Source organism: Terrapene carolina, unplaced genomic scaffold (assembly GCF_002925995.2).
Source record: "Terrapene carolina triunguis isolate 2854851 unplaced genomic scaffold, T_m_triunguis-2.0 Scaffold67, whole genome shotgun sequence".
In the NCBI taxonomy this organism is placed as follows: domain Eukaryota; kingdom Metazoa; phylum Chordata; order Testudines; family Emydidae; genus Terrapene; species Terrapene triunguis.
The window spans coordinates 47,703,543-47,724,773 of NW_020664418.1; the positions used below are offsets into that span (position 1 = coordinate 47,703,543).

General features: G+C 45.1%; 1 protein-coding gene across 1 annotated transcript in view; it reads left to right on the plus strand.

The window, feature by feature from the left end:
- Positions 1 to 1,625: 1,625 nt before the first annotated feature.
- SMAD6 (SMAD family member 6) overlaps positions 1,626 to 21,231 on the plus strand; it is a 71,499-nt gene continuing 51,893 nt past the window's right edge. Inside the window, exons 1-3 of the mRNA XM_024205628.2 lie at positions 1,626 to 2,657; positions 10,090 to 10,146; positions 12,554 to 12,631. Coding sequence (XP_024061396.1) covers positions 1,850 to 2,657; positions 10,090 to 10,146; positions 12,554 to 12,631 — 943 coding nt within the window. The 5' untranslated portion in view covers positions 1,626 to 1,849. The remainder of the gene's footprint in view (positions 2,658 to 10,089; positions 10,147 to 12,553; positions 12,632 to 21,231) is intronic.

The window sequence follows — 21,231 nt, forward strand, 5'->3', positions numbered from 1 at the left end:
ACAACCCGCCACCCTAGTGGGGAGGTTGTAAATTAATATTAAACAGAAAGTTATTTCAAGTGAAATGTTACATGACTGGGTCAAAGTGAAATTGACAGATTAAAGGCTTGGTGATGAATTGCAGAACGATTGCTCCCGCACTACTACTTCAATAAGCCTCGTCCTCCATAGACGACCAATAATTAATAAAACCTAAACAAAAGACCTGAAGGTTGTGTATGAGTTACTGTGTATAACATCAATAAAAAGCAGCCTCGTAACTCAACGGTGTCCCTGGGAAGCGCTTCTTGGAAATACATGTGTATCCAGCAGGAAGAGAAAACATTTTAACAGAGGTACTTTTGGTTTAAGCTAAAAAGTGGCTTAGCTGATCTGCAAAGAGGGGGGCTCACTTCCTGGGTCGTCAAAGCATGAAAAGACACGTATTTTCTTCCCCCCTGCAGTGAGGGTTAGTTCAGTGGGGATTCGCTGTTGGTCCATGCCCATGCATTATCCTCCTGCTTTTGCCAAGCAAGATCAAAGCCTTCTTCAGCCGCCAGTGATTAAGGATGGCATGGGCAAGGCACTGCTTTTTATACAATTAAAAAATGAGGGGTTGTGGATGCTATAAATATGACTCCGCATTTACCAGCTGAAACAAGACCAGATGCGCCACACACCGCACGTTCCTCCTGACACCAGAGTTCAGCGGAAGAGTTTTCCCTCCACCTGCAAGCACTTTGTTTTGATCCCCAGATTTCCCCTAACATTTTTGCTCGGGGTCCATCTTTTAGCAAACGGCCAGTGTGTGTGTGAAGGGGCTGGCGGGCTGTCACGCCGGCGGGGAACGAAGATGCCCCCACATACCCTTCCCCCGTGCCTGCGCCTTTGCGAGGGACGTGTTTTCCTTTAAGAGTTAAGAAACTTGAAACCTTGTTTGCGCAACAATCAGTGCACAGAGCGCCGCCAAAGTGTCTAGACTGGCACATGATGGGAGGCAGCCAATGACTCCAGTTCTCTCCTAGGGGGCCCTGTGTGTGTTTTAGAAGAACAAAAAAGAGAGAGAGAAAGAGAGAGCGAGGGAGAGGGAGAAGGGGAAAGAAAGAAAGGCACAGTGCTGTTTAAACAGATCCCATCGCAACAGAGCAAGCAGCAGTCACTTTTTGGGGTGGGGGCTGCTCCAGGACCCTATATTCCAGGCGCTCCAACGTGCAGGAGAGTGGATTGGATTTTTGGTGTGTTTTGTTTTCCTTAATTAAGGATTTCCAGCAGCTCTCTCCGGGATATTTACAATTTCCATTCATGTGTTGAAACGTGCGTGGTCTTATTTTTTTTTTTTTTAAAGGGAAACAACGCCAAGTCTAGGACCTGGTGCAAGTTTACTGATCCAGAGCAGCCGTTTGGGATTTGCCACCTCTCCCCTTTCACGGTTTTAATGGCAAAGAAACCCAGTTGATGGGGCTAGTTTGCAAGGCAGGATTTGTGTTTGGGAAGCAGCAGCCGCGTTTGCCTGTGACCCCTCTGGCTGCTTTAGCTCGGGCTGTAAATTGCTAGTCAATGTAGGGCATCTCCTGAGCGTTTCCCGGGTCAGCCGCTGCAAAAGGAGCGTTGGCAGGCGACCCCCAGTGTGTGTCGATGTAGCCTTCTCGGCCCTTTCTTCCTCCCCTCCCCGCAGTCTCCCTCATGTTGCAGCCTTGTTGCAATCTATCGGCGATTCGCTGGGCAAGGCTTTTGCGCGGCGCTGCGAGGGGCCGCCGCTCCATGCGTGGTGGCGATCGCGGGGCTTGCGCCGGGGCAGGAGCGGGCATCAAATAAAAATCCACCCCCCCCCCCACCCCAACCCCCGAAATTACCAGCTCCGAGCTGTCGTATGTTCAGGTCCAAACGCTCAGGGCTTGTGCGGCGACTTTGGAGAAGCCGTGTCATCCCGGACAGGGAAGGGGCAGATGGGAGCTCCAGGCAGAGCCAGGACCACGGTGGGGGCACCAGCCGCAGCAAAACCCCGGAGAAAAACCCCTCCTCGGAAATCCGCACGGTAACCCGCAACCTGGCGAGGGACCCAGCGGAGCTGTGCGCCTGGGAGCCGGGCCAGGAGGGCAGGGGGAGCCCCATGGCGGCGCGGGATGGGCCCCGGGGCGGCCCCGGGCAGCAGCAGCAGGAGGAGGACGGGGAAGAGGAGAGCCCGTGGTGGGCACAGGAGAGCGAATGCAAAACCGTGACTTGCTGCCTCTTCAAGGAGCGGGAGCCGGGCAGCCCCAGGCCCGCGGGCGCCTCCTCCCGGGACAGGGAGCTGCGGTCTGGCGACTTCCCGCTGCGAGCCCCCCCGGAGCCCCGCAGCCGGGAGGCCCGGTCCCGGCTCCTGCTGCTGGAGCAGGAGCTCAAGTCCGTCACCTACTCGCTGCTGAAGCGGCTGAAGGAGCGGTCGCTGGACAGCCTGGTGGAGGCGGTGGAGTCCCGAGGGGGGATGCCCAGCGGCTGCGTCCTGGTCTCCCGCACCGAGCTGCGCCTGGGGGGCCAGGCGGCGGCCCCGCAGCTGCTCCTGGGCAAGCTGTTCCGCTGGCCGGACCTGCAGCACCCGGCGGAGCTGAAACCGCTGTGCGAGTGCCAGAGCTTCGGGCTGGCCGAGAGCCCCACGGTCTGCTGCAACCCCTACCACTTCAGCCGGCTCTGTGGGCCAGGTAAGGAGCGGCCCCGCGGAGGTCTGGGATGGGGGGGTCTCCCTTGGGGGAGCGCAGAGACATCCCGCCTAGGGGAGCCGGGGCGCTGGGTGGTTTCACACCCACCCCGGTCTGGGAGCCCTAAGCATGGCAGTCCCCCACCCCAGCCCGAGAGCAGAGATCGCGCCCCGTCCAGCTGTGGGGAGAATGGCACGGAGATTAGCCCGATTTCTAAGCCAGGTGTTGGGGAGCCCTCCTCGAAAGTCCCCGCGTGGTTTAATCGCCACGTACGATGTACGTTTGAATACAGATGGTTGGCCAACCCAGGTGCACCTGGCTAGGGCTGGGTCAGTTGTTATTTTTGTCTGTCCTCTTCCACCCCCACCCCCAAGTACGAGTCTTTGCAGGATTTTTTGTTTTAACCATGAGCAAAATCTGCCAGATCTGCCTCAGATTAGCCGCAATAACTAGCACTTGAATCTGATACCTCGATCAAAACATGCCTATCACTGGTGCTTTAAGGATCTAACCCTATCTAGGCTTGAGAGTTAAGGGGAAGATGCAAAGATGCATAAAGGCCTACACAAGCCAAAAGCCCTAACGCCAAGAAAATTGACAACACCACCTTTTTGCTCATATTTCAGTACCCTTTTTGGATTAGATTGTAGTTTTCTGTGTAGGCAGCCATCAGGAACTATTCATCCCCAGAGGTTTTTTTTTTCATAAAAGGGAAAGATGGTATGATCGGCGAGTTAGGTGTTTAAAACAACCAACCAACCAAAACTAAAGTGGGAAGGAATATTTTAGTTCTAGCAACACCAGGAGCATTATTTTCTGTTTTAATTAAGATGATTTGTACCCTGATTTAGGTTTAAGATATAATGCTTCTCAGCTTGTATCAGTAGCCCATCACATATGTTTTAGAAGCCTGTGTTGAAATTTAGCTGTTGATAATTCACAATGGGATAGTGTTCAACAGTGCAGTGGCTGGTGTGGGATCTCCAAACCTCTTGCAGTTAAACGCCTTCACACTTTCTGTGTAGCTGTTTAGCCCTAGCCCTGCTGGAGTGGATTTTAGGAAGGTGCTGAACCTTTTCCCGTGTGCATAATATGTTGTACCTACGTCTGTATGTCAGGTCTGAACTTCCTCCTGATTTTCACCGCTTTGGTGTAGTCTATGAATTGCACCATTGTTTCCAAATGGAGTCAAGGAAACACTCTTAATACGCAGCCAGCCAGTTGATGTTATGAATCGTATTTTTCCACCCATTCAAGGAGTTTGAGAATGCCTCAGTGCACTGGAACTGTGTGTGCATTTTCAGGCAACCCAGCATAGACACCCCCCCGCAGCCTCTGTCTCCCTTGTAGCCTCCCATTGTGCAAAGGCCAGTAGGAGGCACTAGTGCAGAGGGAGGAAGAAGGCTGCTCTCAATTGCTGCTGATCAAATTGTGAGCTCCACAGAAGCCATGCAGGTCCCCAGTAGTAGGTCTCAGCCCCAGCCCCCTTGCACCCTGCTGGTCTGCACAAGCCACATGACAACAGGCAAGTGAGTTCTGGTGGCGTGGGGCAAACATGGCAAGCTCTATTGCCCTGGTATCTTGGTGAGAGCCGGCTGAGACCCATTTCACCTGCTCCCCTGGTGCTGGTCTACCTACTTGCTGAGATCTGTTGTTTTTGTCCCCCAGGGGCCACAACTGTCCCAGTAGCATGTGTGTGTGTTTAGGCAGGGAGGGAGAGGTAGCAGCCCGTTGGGGCAATAGACCCTACACGAGGCAAAGCCCATGGTGAGTTTGTAGCTTTAATCTACTCAGTTTGCTGTTCACTTTTAGGCATGACACAGCCGGCCAGGCAGCTCCCCGGAATGAATTAACCCCCAACACTGGAGTTTGCCTGTGTGAGGATGAGGGGTTTATAAACAAGGGGGGGGGGGGATCAAAGAGGCCGAAGGCTCCCAGAGCTGGAGAAAGTCTCATACCCCCTTCCAGTCACCCCTTTCCGAGCTAGCCCTCCCCAAAGGGAGCCAGCAGCCCCTCTTTCAGAAGGCGGCTGGGCTCTGGTTGCATGGTGCACATAGCTGGCACTCATTGATGCGTGGCTTGATAAGGCTCGGTGTAGTTTCTGTCATTGAGGGAGACAAACTGGACTTTTTTCCTTGGGCTCCTTCTCCAAACATGCTTTTAAAAAGACGCCAGAAAGAGTGGCACTCCCCCGGTCTTTGCCCCCCATTTTGAGACAGCAGGAAAACTCCCAGAGCCGTGTATTTGCTGAGATCAGTGCTTTGGAGAGGTCTGTACTCCTTTCAAAGGTGCCTGCCTTTAACCCAACAGATCAGAGACACGTTTCATATCTGTGGATGGACATTTTAAGAAATACTTTAATCACGAATACAACTGATGTTTTTAAAGCCCCTTCTCCCAAAAGCTCCATGATCTAGGAATAAACCCCAGTCTCTTTGCTTCCCCGTTTGTTATTTTGCTGTAATTATAGTCACAAAATTACTAGTATCTAAATCACACTGAAGGAGACACAACTTTTAAGTGACTTTAGAAGGCAGCCTAGAAAAACATAGGTTTGCCGAAGCAAAGAATACAGGCATTAAACAGACAAAAACTTTTCTTTTATTGGGCCTGGCATTATCCCCTTTGAATTGAGATCAGTTTCAAGTTGTACTTAAAAAGCCCTTTTTTTCCTAAGGAGGGTCCCCCTCTGCTATTTAGGTGAAGAAGTGGTGATAATATGCAGTTTGCATATTGCTGGCGCCAGTCTGACTAGCTGTTTATCTGACTGACTGGGGATCTAGGCAATTACGGCTGCCTGTCTTAAAGCTGTAGTGACCCCTTTTTTAACTTCTTCCAGCCAGTTTAGGCTTTAGGGGTGGGGGAAAGTACATAATCCTTTGTGATAGCTGTTTTAGTGCAAAGAAAACCTGGCAGAGTGAACCAAATAGCCCACCCTAAATAATGGAGGTTAGTTATCCATTTTCTGTGTAAAAATACAGGGTGAGACTAGAAGAATGAAAGAGATTCCAAGATGGAAAGTCCTGACCAAAGAAAATTCTCAACTTTCACGTAGTCTGAAGTTTCTTGAGGTTCATTAGCTCATGCATAAATGCTGTTTTAGTTTGTTACGAACAGAAATCCGGAAGGACATTAAATATCATGTTAATGTTACTTTTTCTTGGGAAGAGCTTTTATTTTATTTATTTATTTATTTTGCAAGCAGAAATCCTGTTTCGCTCTGTGCCATTTGTTGGTAAGAAATGACTGTATTTTATGCAGAGAACTAATGCAGTTCTTTCCCCAGAAGATTATTAGGTGCCTGAACATGAAATCACATTTTAATTGTAGCAGATGTGCATTTACATTTACCTTAGAGAAGGCTACATCTGTAGAAATTTACAAGTTCCTTTTTTACATAAAAGCTTTCCAAACAACGTAGAATTAAAACCACAAAGAAACAGCACAGCTCTTAACGGTCTTTTTATCATTTTCATACTGCCAATTTGTGTTGGGACCCACCCACTTGGGGCTGGATTTTGCTCCCATTGAGGGCAATCTGGAAATGAGAATCTGTAAGAGTTGGATCTGGCCTTGATGCCCTTTCTTCAAACATGTCTGTCTGCCTACTCTGGATTCTGATGTGTGTGTTCACATCGTATACCCAACCCTTTATCACTAGGTTTACAGTGTGTAAATAGCAGAAGGGTGTGAAAATGCTGTCTGTGCTGTGACAGAGGAAATCTAGTGCAGCGATAGGTCTGTTTTTAGAATATAAGAAGTACATTTTGCAGACACAACTAATGCAATTAGATCCTATTCCTTTAGAATCACCACAATCTGGAATGTTGGCTACTTTTTTTTTTTTTGTTCTTTGAGGCTCTTAAATACTTGGGAGAAAGTGGTCTTGGCTGTGCAGATCCTGTGCACTGGAGCAGAGTAAGAGAATTGTGTGCTCTTGTTTTATTATGGTTACTGGTGCTCATTTCAAGATGTAGGACCTTTCCTCTCTGCAGAAGCAGTAAATGACTGCAGTCCAAATCAAAACCATCACACTGTGGAGATTGAGGTTATTTTTAATAGTGATCCAAACTGAACTGCAGATAGGTTAGGGGGTCATTGTGTTGCCAAAACCGTTTGTTTTCAGGTCACTGTAGACAACTGAAGAACACACGCTAATCTCAATAATCTGGGGGCCACATTAGGCCATTGAATTTTAAGCAGAACTCCTCATTGAAGCCAGTGGGAATTTCTGCTTAACAGGAATTAACTGATATGACCCTGCCAATAGCACTTGGCTCTCACTTTTTAGAATGTTACATTCTTGAAAGCAAATTTATATAACAAAAAAAAAGAAAGAACATAAGAATGGCCCTGGTGGGTCAGTTTATCAAGTGATCCATCCCCTGTCATGCAGTCCAAGCTTCTGGCAGTCAGAGGTTTAGGGACACCTAGAGCATGAGGCTGTGTCCCTGACTATCTTGGCTGATAGCCATTAATGGACCTCTGTGAACGTATCTAATTCTTTTGTGAACCCAGTTATACTTTTGACAGTCACAACATCGGCAACGAGTCCCACAGGTTGACTGTGCATCATGTGAAGAAAAACTTCCTTTGTTTTTAAACCTGCTCTCTATTAATTTAGTTGGGTGACCCCCTAATTCTTGTGTTGTGTGAATGGGTAAATAACACCCAGTTTCTCCTCATCATTCATGATTTTATACATTTCTATCATATCCCCCATTAGTCTTCTCTTTTCTAAGCTGAACAGTGCCAGTCTTTTTAATCCTCCAGTGGCTGCTGTTCCATACCCCTAATCATTTTTGTTGCCCATCTCTGTACCTTTTCCAATTCTGATATATTTTTTGAGATGGATTGACCAGAACTGCACGCAGTATTCAAGGTGTGGATGTACCATGGATTTATACAATGTCATTATGATATTTTCTATCCCTTATCTGCAAACTTTGTGACCTCATTGTTTACCCTTTTTTCCAGATCACTTATGAATATGTTGAACAGCACTGGTCCCACTGCAGATCCTTGGGGGACCATACTATTTACCTCTCTCCACTGTGAAAACTGACCATTTATTCCTGCCCTTTCTTTTGTATCTTTTAACCAGTTACTGATCCATGAGAGGACCTTCCCTTTTCTCCCATGACTGCTTACTTTAAGAGCCTTTTGTGAAGGACCTTGTGAAAACCTTTCTAAAGGTCCAAGTACACTATATCTACTGGATCATGCTTGTCCACATGTTTGTTGACCCCCTCAAAGAATTCAAATAGATTGGCAAGGCATGAGTTCCTTTTATAAAAGCCATGTTGACTCTTCTCCAACATATTGTGTTCACCTATGTGTGTGACAATTCTGTTCTTTACTGTAGTTTCAACCAATTTGCCTGGTACTGAAGTTAGGCTTACCAGCCTGTAATTGTCAGGATCGCCTCTGGAGCCTTTTAAAAAAATCGGCATTATATTATCTGTCCGCCAGTCATCTGGTACAAAGGCTGATTTAAGTGATAGGTTAAATACCACAGTTGTTAATTCTGTGATTTCATGTCTGAATTCCTTCAGAACTCTTGGGTGAATTCCATCTGGCTGTGTTGACTTACTACTGTTTAATGGATCACTTTGTTTCAGAACTTCCTCTATTGACACCTTAGTCTGGGACAGTTCCTCGATTTGTCACCTAAAAAGAAAGGCTCAGGTGTGGGAATCTCCCTCACATCCTCTGCGGTGTAAAGAATTCATTTAGCTTTTCTGCAATGGCCTTGTCTTCCTTGAGTGCTCCTTTAGCACTTCATCTTCCAGTGGCCCCACTGATTGTTTGGCAGGCTTCCTGATTCTGATGTACTTAAAAACAATTTTGCTGTTAGTTTTTATGTCTTTTGCTAGCTGCTCTTCAAATTCTTTTTGGCCTGTCTGATTATACTTTTACACTTTACTTGCCAGAGTTTATGTTCCTTTGTATTTTCCTCAGTAGGATATGACTTCCAATTTTTAAAATAATTTTTTTTACTCTGTTGTTTAGCCATGATAGCAATTTTTGTGGTCCTCTGTTTGTTTGTTTGTTTGTTTGTTTTTAAATTTGGGGTATACATATAGTTTGACTCTCTTATGGTGTTTTTAAAAAAGGTCCATGCAGTTTGCAGGCATTTCACACCTGTGACTGTTCCTTTTAATTTCTTTTTAACTAGCCTCCTTGTTTTTGTGTAGTTCCCCCTTTTGAAGTTAAATGTGGTGTGTTTCTTTGCTATTTTCCTCCCTACAAAGATGTTAAATTTAATTACATTATGGTTGCTATTACCATGAGGTTCAGCTATATTCATCTCCTGGACCGCATCCTGTGTGCCACTTAGGACAGAATCAAGAATTGCCTCTCCCCTCGTGGGTTCCAGAACTAGCTGCTCCAAAAAGCAATCATTAATGTGTCTAAAAATGTTATCTCTTCATTCGGTCCTGAGGTGACAGTCAAAACGGAGATAGTTGAAATCCCCCATCATTGGGTTTTCTCTTTTTGTAGCCTCTCTAATCTTTCTGAGCATTTCACAGTCACTGTCACCATCTTGGTCAGGTGGTAGGTAGAATATTCCTACTGCTATACTCTCATTATTCAAGCCTGATCAATGAAAGAAAAGTCTGACCAATTAAAGGGCATTATCATACAACCATTATTTTCTTGAGTAGTCCTTATCTATGTAAGTGGTCCAAGAGCTATGTAGGTGGCCCGGATTCAAAGAAGCATTTAAGCACATGCTCAACTTTAAGTCAACGGTCAGTAGACCTACTCCTGTTTAAAGCTAAGCACATGCTTAAGTACTTTGTTGAATCAAGGCTGGTGTAGTGTTGCTAGATTGGATAACATGCCATTATGGTAGGCTATTACTTCTGACCTTTTATTCTATCTAGGAAGTTATAGGGACAGACCTAAGTTGCTTAATTGGGTTTACTGGATTTACGTTGGTGTGAATGAGATCAGAATCTGGATCATAATGTTCTCTTTTATGTCCTAAGATAGTGTCTTTTTATTTATGCTATGCAGTTTCTTACTCTTTGACACAATATCCAGCGAATTCTTGTTAAACCCATGTTTATGTTTTGAAACAGGATTATTTTAGACAGATGACCAGTTGATAAAAGCCAAGCTTTTCAAAAGGGACTGATGATTTTGGGTAACTGGATTTTTGGAGATGCCCTAACCTAAAGGAGCCTGATTTCTAGAGGGTGGGTGCTCAGCGCTTTTGGAAACCCCTTACAGGTGTGTTAAATTGGGCACCAAAAATCGCCAGCTGCTTTTGAAATATCTTGGCCAAGAGTTATTTGCATATGACTTTTCTGCCATGTTATAAATGGGGATTTACCTTACCACCAAAATATTACTTCCTAGGAGGGAAAACTTGAGGGTTTGAACTTTTAACCTGATATAGCACTAATATGAGGTCTTGTTTTTCCAGAGTCTCCCCCGCCTCCTTATTCTCGGCTGTCTCCTCATGACGAGCAAAAGCCACTGGGTAAGTATTTTCTCTTTACAAACTCTTAGGACATTCACAGTTCATAACCAAAATGTTGTATTGTTTTCTACTGGGGTCATTTCCAGCCTGGTGTGTCAGGCAAATGTCAAAATGTAGGAACGTGGAGGTCATCACTAATTCTGAACAAGCATCAGCTGACAAGTTATCAGAAATACATGAATAAAAATAAAATAATCTGTATGTTTTTTTTATCATATCTTTATTCCCAATGGTTTTATATATTAATACACATTCTTTGCTACATCTGTATTTTTCAGAATAATCTGCATTCAGGTGAAACACTGTCATTATTAATGAAGGTGTAATGACTGGTTATCAGACTTAATTTTTTTATTGGATACTAGATTGAATTGCAGACTGGAGTGGGGGTCAGAACTCCTGGGATCTATCCCCAGCTCTGTAACTGTCCTGCTTCTCTCACCTGAGGCCTATCACCCTGTAAAATAGGGAAGATTATACTTTCACTGTAAAGTTCTTTAAGATCTCAAGACGAAGAGTGCTACGTAAGCGCTAAGCATTATTAGTATAGTGTTTATTAAACTGAGACATGAGCTCTTTAAGCTCCATACTGTAAAACATTTGAATGGAATTTAATTTTTTCCAATGAATTATTCCGACTTTTAAAAGTATCATTGAAATAAATCTGGTCACAGTGAGGCATAAAATGTGACCTACTTTAAAATTGGCAAAATTCAATAGCCAATGCCTTCCAAAGCATATATTCCCTTAGTAGACGCTGTGCCAAATTCTGCCCTGGCTTTCACGGTATCCAGGTAAATAGGAAGTAACAAGTGCACCTCAAAGGGGGGAAGTTTGATGTGTTTTTTTTGAGAGACTCTGTAGGCAATGGGCCAGATTCTTCCAATGATAGTCACTTTGAGTGGTATCTTACTCCTCCAGTTCTCCCGTGGTCAGTAATGCTGGTTCACAAAAGAGGAAGTACACACAGAGAGAGACATGTTCACCACAGAGCTGTTAGAATCACAGAGCGGGCGGGATGAGGAAACATTCAGTATTTGCCAAATAGATAAGGACACACTTGGCAAATACATTACTCTGAGGTCTCAAAGGGGTTTAGAGAGGTGCACCCAGGAACACCAGACTGGGAATTGTGGGGTCATACAGGAGGTAGAGTCAGACCCAAAGGACTGAGTAAAGAGTTCAAAATGGCGCCTTTGATCTTTTCTAAAAACCCCAGAACAAGCTAACAAGAAAACTGAGCAACCAAAAAAATCCCAACAAAAGCCAAAGGCTGGACCATGGCGTGCACAGTGCAACTATGCAGAGGCCTAATGGGAAAGGAGAACCTTCTTTACACCCTTTGCGCAGGCTATTCAGACCTTGGGCCGGGCTAGGAGCACATGGGTGTTGTGTGCCTGGTACTCTCTACATCAGTGGTGGGCAACCTGCAGCCCGCGGGCCGCACACGGCCCGCCAGCGGATTATCCTGACGGGCCGCAGGTTGCCCACCACTACTCTACATCCTGGAGCAGGTAGGCAGGGAGGGTGGGCAGTGCCAGCTGAGCTGGTGGGAAGTTTCATAATTCCCTGATGGTCTGGGCCAGCAGCAAATTACTAACCCCCAGAGCAAGGGAATTCGGGAGGGAGCTGTGTCCTGGCGGGGTGTTTGAGTCACAGTGCTTCCTGGGACTACACTTGGGGTGGTGCAGTGCATTTGCCACCCCTTGCTGAGAGGCACAACCTCACCCAGAGAAGTAACTCACCGTGTTTTTTGCAGTTGAGGATAGTATGCGTCATGGCTAATGGGTCACACCAGAGGTCCAGCCATAAGAGTGTCCCGGAAAATGAAAGGGCTGGTCGTCTAAGCTGACATTACATAAAAAAAAAAGCTCAAAATTAATTCCTTTTAGAAGCTACTTGTGCTGCAGGTATGGAAAACAGTGCGATGTACTTCACGGGTTTATTTGACTGAAAAAATAATCTGTGAGCAAACATTTGAGCGCTTAATTAAAGGGGTAAGCAAGAGCATAACAAGGCCTCTTAACTTGTTAAAACAAAGTTTCCTTAGCTTCAGCAAAGAGGAAGGAAGGAAAGAAGCAAGAATAAACAGCTTCAAGAATTTTAATGGTGATAATTAAGTATAGTAACTATGAATTGTTTAGAGGCTTAACGTAACTTTATCCAGTACGCACCAAGTTTCTACTTGTTTAATCAACTGAACTGTAGTTATTTTTGTGGTCAAAGCAATTGAAACTTTTCATTTTTGCCTGTCAGAGAAGAGAAGTAAAGCACTTACTTTCCGCCCTGGGTCAGCAGTAGCTTCACTCTGGAAGGTGTGGGCAGGCAAAGTGGCACAGTATGTCCGTGAGTGGGTGCACAGCGCTTGTGGCACAACAGTACTGAATGTTCTCCTTCTGTTTTCCAGATCTATCAGATTCCACGTTGTCTTACACTGAAACAGAGGCTACTAACTCACCAAACACCACCCCGGGAGAATTCTCAGGTTGGCAGACCTTAACACATCAGCAGTTGAATGGTTATTGTGTTGGAGCTGTACTTGCTGGTTTTAGCAGAAAAGCAGAATTAAATGTAGTTCTGTATGTGAGATTCTCAGGGAAAACAGAAAAAAATCGAAGGGGCTGTTCAAGTTGGTTGGTTGAATAGAGCTATTCGCAAACTCCAAGCTGTATTAAAATGTTGTTAATTGTATGACGCACGCTTGGAAAAGCAAGGAGATTCGGAGTTAGGGCAGGAACTCCATTCCTACTCTGGAGGGTGATAAAATCACCCACTGTTAAAAGATCCTACTCAAACCTTGACACAGGAGGGGGAGTTAAGAATGGTCTCTAAGCGCCAGATATTTTATAATAAAAAGAATGAACGGGCAGTTCAGATTTAATGGAGTTTTTTATACTGTCCCTGGTGAATATTTACAGCATGAATTAACTGTTGTGTTTCAGGATTTAGTGTGCAAACGCTTGCTCAGGTGAGCAGAATTTACTATCCCATACAGTCCTGTTGAAGCCAGTGAGCAAGAGTTTGCAAAATCAGGCCCATAGGCCATTCTTCTGGAATTGGCTCCCCACCATCTGTACGGAACCTCATTGATTTTAACGGGGCTTCACGTAGGCCATAGGCCGAGAGGTTGACTTGCTGGCAAGACTTGTAGGCTTGGAGACTTAGATTGTAAGCTGCTTTGGACAGGAACTAGGGTGTAACTCCACTTCCTGCAGCGGAGTGGTGGGCCGAACTATTCTTTCAGCTTGTAAATTTGGGGTGGGAGAGCACTGTTCACAGGCTCAGACCTAGTTTTTATGCCAACGATGACGTATTACAGTTGATGGTGAACCTCAGATAGCAGGGATAAAATGTTGGCGGAATGGCTGGGGAACCTTTCATGTTCTACCAATGGCACATGCACTGACCAAGTGAGCGTCCCTTGAGCGTTCTTTTGTAACAGTTCACAGAATCATAGAATTCATGTCTGTTAGGTCAACTTGCCCATTCCTTGGCCAGCCTGTGATTGCCCTATGCGGTATATCCTCTAGTGCAGGTGTGCCCAAACCATAATGATACGTGAGCTTGATGTTCCATCCATTCACAGCAGTTTTTAAAACAGTGGTTCATGAACCAATAAAGTCTGGGAGCTGCTGCTCTAGTCCTTATGGCTCCTTTGCCTAGTAGTACTGTTTTATCACACCTGAACAATTACATATCTGAAAGATACAGCTACTTTTAATTAGTTTTGGCAGTGGCTGTTAATGCAGCTCACATGTAGTGCAGTATTCGAGATTAGTCTTGTTTGTTTCGTTCAGTGACAAGGCTAGCACAGATTGGCAAGGCTCAATTTTTAAATACACCAAAGGGTATGAGCTTTCTTGTCCCTTTGTTTTCCTAATCCCGATTTTGCTGGTTATTGGGATGACAGACATTCTTAAAGATCATCAGAGAATTGTGGCTCCCCCTAGGGGACTGAATAATCAAAATATCAGTTGAGGTGCTGTCGCCTGTATAATAGTGTCAGGAGACTGCCTCTTCGCCCTACTCCTTTGATCTTGTCAAAGAATTTATCACAAGCTTTGGGAGAGCGATGTATTTCTTAGGCCGTTTAAATAGTTCCATACCACATGGCATTTTGAAGAGGTACATGGTGTTGTAGAGCACGTCTCCCTTATACATTTTTCATTTTCATTGCCCTTTAGGATTCTTTTGGTACAGTTGAATACGTCTTAGTGTTTTGATATACTGGATCCAATGTGCCTGTTGTCAATTGTCCATAGCAGGGGAAAACTTGATAGCGGGGAGTTGGGATTGTTTTGAGTTTCATTGTAATACATATATGTTTGCAATTTCTAACAAATTCCTTGTGCTGTGTACAAGTTCATAATGCTTCCGATGTCCCTAGCTTTTATGGCAATTTGATAATAACCGTTAATTTTAGAAACAGAGCTCCTATGGATGGTATTGGTTTAGTTACTGTGTTATCTGAGTTGGACGTCTGGAAGGTTTTCCGCAGTAGAAGAGAGATTTTAGCTTTTACTTGAACAACATAATGATAACGTGACCAGGGTTGCACTGAAATTGGATACTTCTCTCCCTCTGTGTAGTTTCAAATGGTGCAACTCTTAATAAGAGTCTGGGGCTAGGTGATTTATTGTCTCCCAGTGGCCATGATCACAGATAGAGGATAAGAGTTTCATTGAAGTTAACCCATGCGTGTTGTCAACCAGGAAGTGAAAAACGTAACTTAGAACAATGTAAGTGCCATAATTTGTTCTGTTTAGTTTCTGGTGCAACTTACGTATATGCAATGATATATAAAACTTATGTCTGCCATGCCTTCTCCGTGTATCTAAGAAACTGAAGTGTGCATTTAACTCCTGTTCCAAAAATAAGAAAACTTTGGATCTAGCATCAAGCCACTACTATTTTTTTACTTTAGCTTTGATCACCAAAAATGCTTTTCCTACTAAAACCACAAAATTCAGTTTCTGGGTAACAAAGAGGTCCATTCTTCACTGTTGTTAGTTTAGCTGATGAACTTCTAGCCAGGAAGTTTTAGCAAGAAGTCAAATGGTTATCTCTGTAAAACAAAACAAAACCCCTCTCCTTTTGAACTTGGCCTTATTTTCACGAGCACAGTATTGATCCTAGGAATCTTGAAAAGTCTCTAATGAACCAGAAAATCCACTATGAAAATTGCAAAGTATGGGTGGCTTAATCATAGCCCGGAAAAGGACACCCAAAAGCTAATCTTATCTTTTCTCTTTATCAAAAGCCTTCTTAAGATTGCACTGGAAAAATCACAGACATTTATCAAGGTATAAAGGAAAGCTTCTTAAATGTATTGTGCAGTATGTTAATGCAAATGCACACAACAGTGGAATCCCTGGACCCTCCCTCAGCTGGGACTTTTGGTCAGTAAGTAAATCTTTTATTCCGGGATAACGCTGTGCCAAGTGTACTCTCCCATGAGCAAGCAACCCGTAAAGACAGCGTAGTCTGGAGCCTGGGCTGCTGCTTCTGGTTTCTTGATAAGATATGACAGGTTTTGAAGATTAGGATTGCTCAGAAAAGGCAAATACGAATGTTTGGTTCCAAAGTCTCCAGTCCCTTAGTTCAAGCAGCAGCAGATTTAGGGTTAGGGAGTATAAAGAGAGGTCACATATTTTCCTCGTTGGAGTTATTTCCCCTGCTATATATTATTACTGCTGATTGTTGTAGGCCTGTGTTTAAGGGGGCGGGGGGACAGGACAAGTAGGTCTTGATCCTGCAGTGGCCTGAGAACATCAGAGAGACTTGTACACATGCTTAAATTAAGCATATGCTTAAGTGCCTCCTTGGATCAGAACCAGAGTGCTCCGCGCTTTTCAGAATCAAGTCCTTATCTGCGCGCATGCACGCACGTGCAGAGTGCCACATGGCTCAGTCGTGAGAAGGGGCGTGTGGTTGGTCCAGTGATGGGCCAGGTCGGAACTTTGGTAAGAATGACGTAAGTGTTGCTAGTAGAACCGCTCAGTGTGAGCACTACCCAGCTGTGGGCCGTGATCGTTATGTGATACACGGCAGGGTGTGCTGGCTGCTCATGCTCCAGTGCATGTGTGAGCGGATGCTAAGTATCAACACAAGTGAAGTCAAACTCAAACAACGTGCAATCTTCCGTACTCAGCAGACGACGCTCTCCTTGCCCACTCCCTTACTTGCAGGTCAAAGGGCAGAAAAGGGATGGGTGTGACAGTGCTATTTTCTCAGGCTTCCCTCCCCCCCGCCCCACCTCCCGCCTCAGACTTGCTCTCCTGCTACTAGTCATGGGGAGCTTGGCAGCTGTGCTGCCATACTCTCATGAATGCCCTGCTCACTACTATTTGCCTTGCACTTGTGCGTGCAACACTCTGCACCGGAGCTGAGCAGCATCCCACCCTAGCTGACTGCAGAGAGCAAACCTCCAGACTGGGTCCGCAGTGCTGCGATGTTCACCCCTGGGCTCCCGGCAGTCCCACGGGGAGAAGGTGGGGGCCTGCTAGTTCAAAGGACCAAAAACACCCACAGTCCAAAATCAAAACCTCAGCCCCGTGACTCATCATTGATGGAACATTAGTAGTAATTTTTTTCCCAGACTGTTGGCTCCTGTTTGAAATGCCAAGAAGCTGCTGTACCCGTTAGACTTGCGTAGCATTTAGAGGGCTGCGCTGTTGTGGAAACTGGTTCTTTACTGCCGTGGCCCGCTCAAGCAGATGGAGCCGTGCCTTGCAGTAGGCGCTGTGTAGGCTGGTCCATGGGGCAATGGAATTTGCTCCCCTTCCTAGGTCCCTGAGCACTGAGGGATGCCGTCTCCTGTACAGCCAGCTTTTCAAAACCCCATAGCCTGGCATTTCATTACTGTCCACTCCCAAGCACACAGCAGGCTGGACATCAGCGCAATGTCTGTCCGGCTAGCCAGCTGTAAGACATTCATGTGAACAGTGACCCTCCGTTCTAATTTAGCGGGGGTGTCAGCGTCTCCTGGAGTCTGGACGGTTATATGCTATATGCAGTATGAAGAGTAGTGGCTGTTGGGGGTATTATCCTAGTATTGTGCATGCTGCAGTTTTCCAGTCTTCTCTTAGAGCTTTGCATCTCTAGTATTTCAACAGCAAATCTGAGTTTCTAACGGGCCCATCTGTCACTCAGTTCTCATTCCATCATCTGACTACGTTCCCTATGGCCCAAATCCTGAATGAGGCTGAGTATCTGTAACTTGCAGGAACTTCAGCAGGGGTTCCAAATGCTCAGGTACCACTCAAGATGGGTCCCATTTGGAGCTTACTCTGAGTACTCAGCATATCCCCGTTCTTTCCCCAGTGCGTTGAATGGAGCCAATCAGCTTGATGACATGCACCTAGCTTGGTCACATAACAAATAACCCCACTCCCACTCCTAGGAGCTGAGCATTGTCCCCTCCATCATCTCCATATGAATATCCCCATTCAGAGGCTCTGAGCCCAGTTCAGTGGATCGTGGTGCTTGGGTCTTCTGGCATTTCAGTCCTTTTTAAGCTTTAATTTGGCTTCCCAGGCTAGCAAATGTCATCTAGTGGGTAGAGCCTGGGGTTGGGAGTCAGGACTCCTGGTTTTTATTCCTGGTGCTGTCAGTGACTCACAAATTCCCTTTCACTTTTCCATGCCTCAGTTTCTTCATCTATAAAATTGGGCTAATAACGTATACTTCACAGGGACCTCATATGTTCATTAATGATTTGAAAACATTGATTTGCTTGGGTGAAAGGTGAACAGTATTATTGTCTTCATTATTATTTATGGTAGACTAGAGCCTGGAGCAGTTATCTGCCCTTTGGGGCGTCAAGAGCAAGCAGAGGTATTCGGATGCTAGATTCCGTTTGGAACAACAGTAGAAGGGCATAAATATTAGATGCAGAAACAGGCTGGCATCAGCTTTGCAGTAACGATGGGTGAAATTCACTCTTGTGCAGGGGGCTATGGGACATTTAGCCCCGTGTGCGCACACTATGCCAGACGGAGATCGGTCTGTGTGCCTCCACGGAAACTGTCCAGTGAGTAGTGGGTGGTGCCCAGTTCCATGCAAGAGTCAGGGCCAAGCTTCTGTGAAGGCCATTTTCTCTCAACATGAGCAGCTAGTCCCCACAACTTGTCTCATGTGTCGCTACGAGCCTGTTCGTTATTTCTCTCTGAATTGGGGCCTGTATAAATCTTTGCGTGGTGCTTATGGAAATTCCTTTGAGAATTGAGTGTTTGCTGCAAAGTGCTAATCCTGGGTGTCAATATTGTCCAAAGGGAAACTTTATTCCCTTCGTAGGGTGTGTGTGTGTGTGTGTGTGTGACGATGCATACTGATGCAATGCAATTCAGTTTTATTTTGTACCAGGCCATCCTGCATAACCTCTGGGCCCCATCCTGCAAAATGTTGCGCACCCTCAAGCTCCTGTGGGGTGAGTATTCCTGTGTGGACTTTTGGGGTCAATATTCTGACTCAGGAGGCACTAAGCACCTTGCGGCGGCAAGTACAATACGTCAAAGCGATTTTGAGTTAAATCCTGTGTAAAAGCAAAGGGGGGAAGATCAGAGCTACAGGAACGGGAGAAAAGACGAGTTATGGGCCGAGAATTGTAATGAAATGGAGAGGTGGCGGATGGGGAGATAGACAGGGAAGCCAGCTGCAAGTGGCAGGAGCTGAAAAGGAGAAGGCTCTCGTGCTAATGATGGCAGATATTGTGGAGCAGAGCAGGGCAAATGCAACAGAAAATTTTCCACAAGTGTTCATCCGGATTTTAAAATTATTCACTTCTGCTGCGTTCCCACCACTGATGAGTTTGCGGCCCAGAGACGTTGAGTGTGCTGGCGGGAAGGTGTATCTGAAACGGTGACTGTTAGTACTGTGAGCATATTAGTGAAAAGCAGATTTCAGCTTTGGGATCATGGCTGTTCACATCAGAATCCTTATTCGAGGGCGCAGAAAGCTCACCATGTGGCCTCCCTGCCTCCGCTCCGACCAGCTCGAATGTCAAATGCTCGCACCAGACAAAGAATTATTTGTGGAAATTAATGAACATTTTGAATAAGGGGTAGAGTCTAGAAAATACAGCTCTGTTTGCAGACGGCTCCCAAAGACAAGAGGTGAGAGTTGTCAAATAAATGGTTTGTTACAAATTATTCACCCTGCACTAATGTGGAGGGACAGAGAGGGGAGGCCAGTGCTAACCTAGCAGAGGAACAAGGAATGGAATCGAGAGAGACTGGCTATGAAGCAGCTTGGAGGAAATCCGTGGAGGGTTTTTAAATACAATGAGGGCGGTTTTGATCTAGCCCTGTCAACGGCTGGGAAGTCAGTGCATTTGTTTGAGGATGGGGGTGACACGTAGGTGGGTGTGCGAATGGGGCAGCAGAAGGAGGGAGGCTGTAGAAATGGAATTGTCCTAGTGATCAAGAAGGAATACGCCCCTGAATTGCAACTCAAAACAATACTCCGGCAATTCCTTCAGCACAAAGCTATGGGCATGGTATTTTCTGCTTTCAGCAAGCATTGAAGATGAACGTAAGAGAACATATTTTGAGTCCCAACTGACTGGAGAAATGAATACCCCCTTTTTCACCCCCCACCCCTCCCAAAAGACTGCCAGGACTTGTGCTAAGAGGGAAATTTATGAAGATCTCCTCTGTTAGGAATATGAAAAAAAGAAAAGCCTCTAAATATGTGAGGCGGGTGTGTGTGGAAACTGGGCAAACATTAACCTTTCCAGGTTTGAAGAGAGATTGTGAAATTATCTGTTAATAGAAAACCCGATATTATTTTTCACATAAATTAAACTGGGAGCGAATTTTTTGTTGGGGGTGAAACGTTTGTTTCTGTAGTTTGGTTCCGCCTCTTGCTGTCGTTTCGCTCTGTATTTGGGATTGTGGCAATAGACTAAATCATTTGTTGCACCAGGCTCTCCATTACTTTGTGTAGGCAACAGTCACTACTCCCTGCGTTAGGCCTTGATCCTGCAATTTACCACGTACGACAGCCTGCTGTGCTCAGGGCCCCTTTGATTTCACTGGGGCTCCATGCAGGGCCCCTTTGATTTCATTGGGGCTCCATGGGTCATCTGCATTTGCAGGATCAGGGTCTTAAATAGTAAAATTATTGCATCATTTTTTTTAAAAGACACCGAGTTCGTTTTGAAAAAGCCAGTGCATGTCTGTGCGTCCAGGTTAATCATAGACAGATGTTTATTTGCGCCAGTAATGTTTTTCCTTTTTCTTTCATATTTAACTTCAGGTTAGTTGGCATGTCTCCTCACTCTGAGCAGTCTATAACAATCAGGGCTCGGCTAAAAAGTTTTCTTGTCAGGGTAGCGTGTTCGTTGCCAAGAGCTACTTCTTTGATGCAAAAAAATACATCCTGGAGGTGCTTTGTCAGATGTTTTTATATTAAATATTTTCCCTCCATAGTCCTAGTTTGCCAACGGGAAATAAAGTGCATCTATTTTCCAGTTTGCTTTAGAAAATAATTCTTGGCTTCTTTCCCCATATGGCCCATTGAGCTCTATAAACCTTTAAATTAAAATCACAGAGCATGATTGAGCAATATCATTTCCCAGTAAGTTGAAAAAACCCAACCCAAAACAGTAAGGTCCCTTCACTTTGTTTTTGTTAATACAAAATTTTTACCATGTCTGGAATTGACATCAAAGCCAACACTTACATACAACAAGGTGAATCACTGTTCAGATAACTAATTAATCTTTAAAAGGAAAGTTATGGAAAGTCTGTGATATGGCATGTATAATATTTTGGAACACGCAGGTGGCAGGGAAATCCAGGTGTTGTAGTTTATTTTACAGCAAAAGTTTAAAGTCTTTCTGGATCGACATTAAATACACCAAAAGCCAACAGGTTTAAGGGAAGACACTGATGGGCGTCTGGATTGGGTTTAGAATTGGACTTGCCTCTGTAGGTGGCCTAGATGATAACTTTATGAATGAAATTTGTTTTTTAAGAGAAGGCTGAAAAGCCAGCAATAGAGTGTGCGGCTTGGTTGACTTTTAGTAACCTAGAAAGAGAGCCCACTGTATTAGTGTAGGAATAAGGAATATAATATAATATA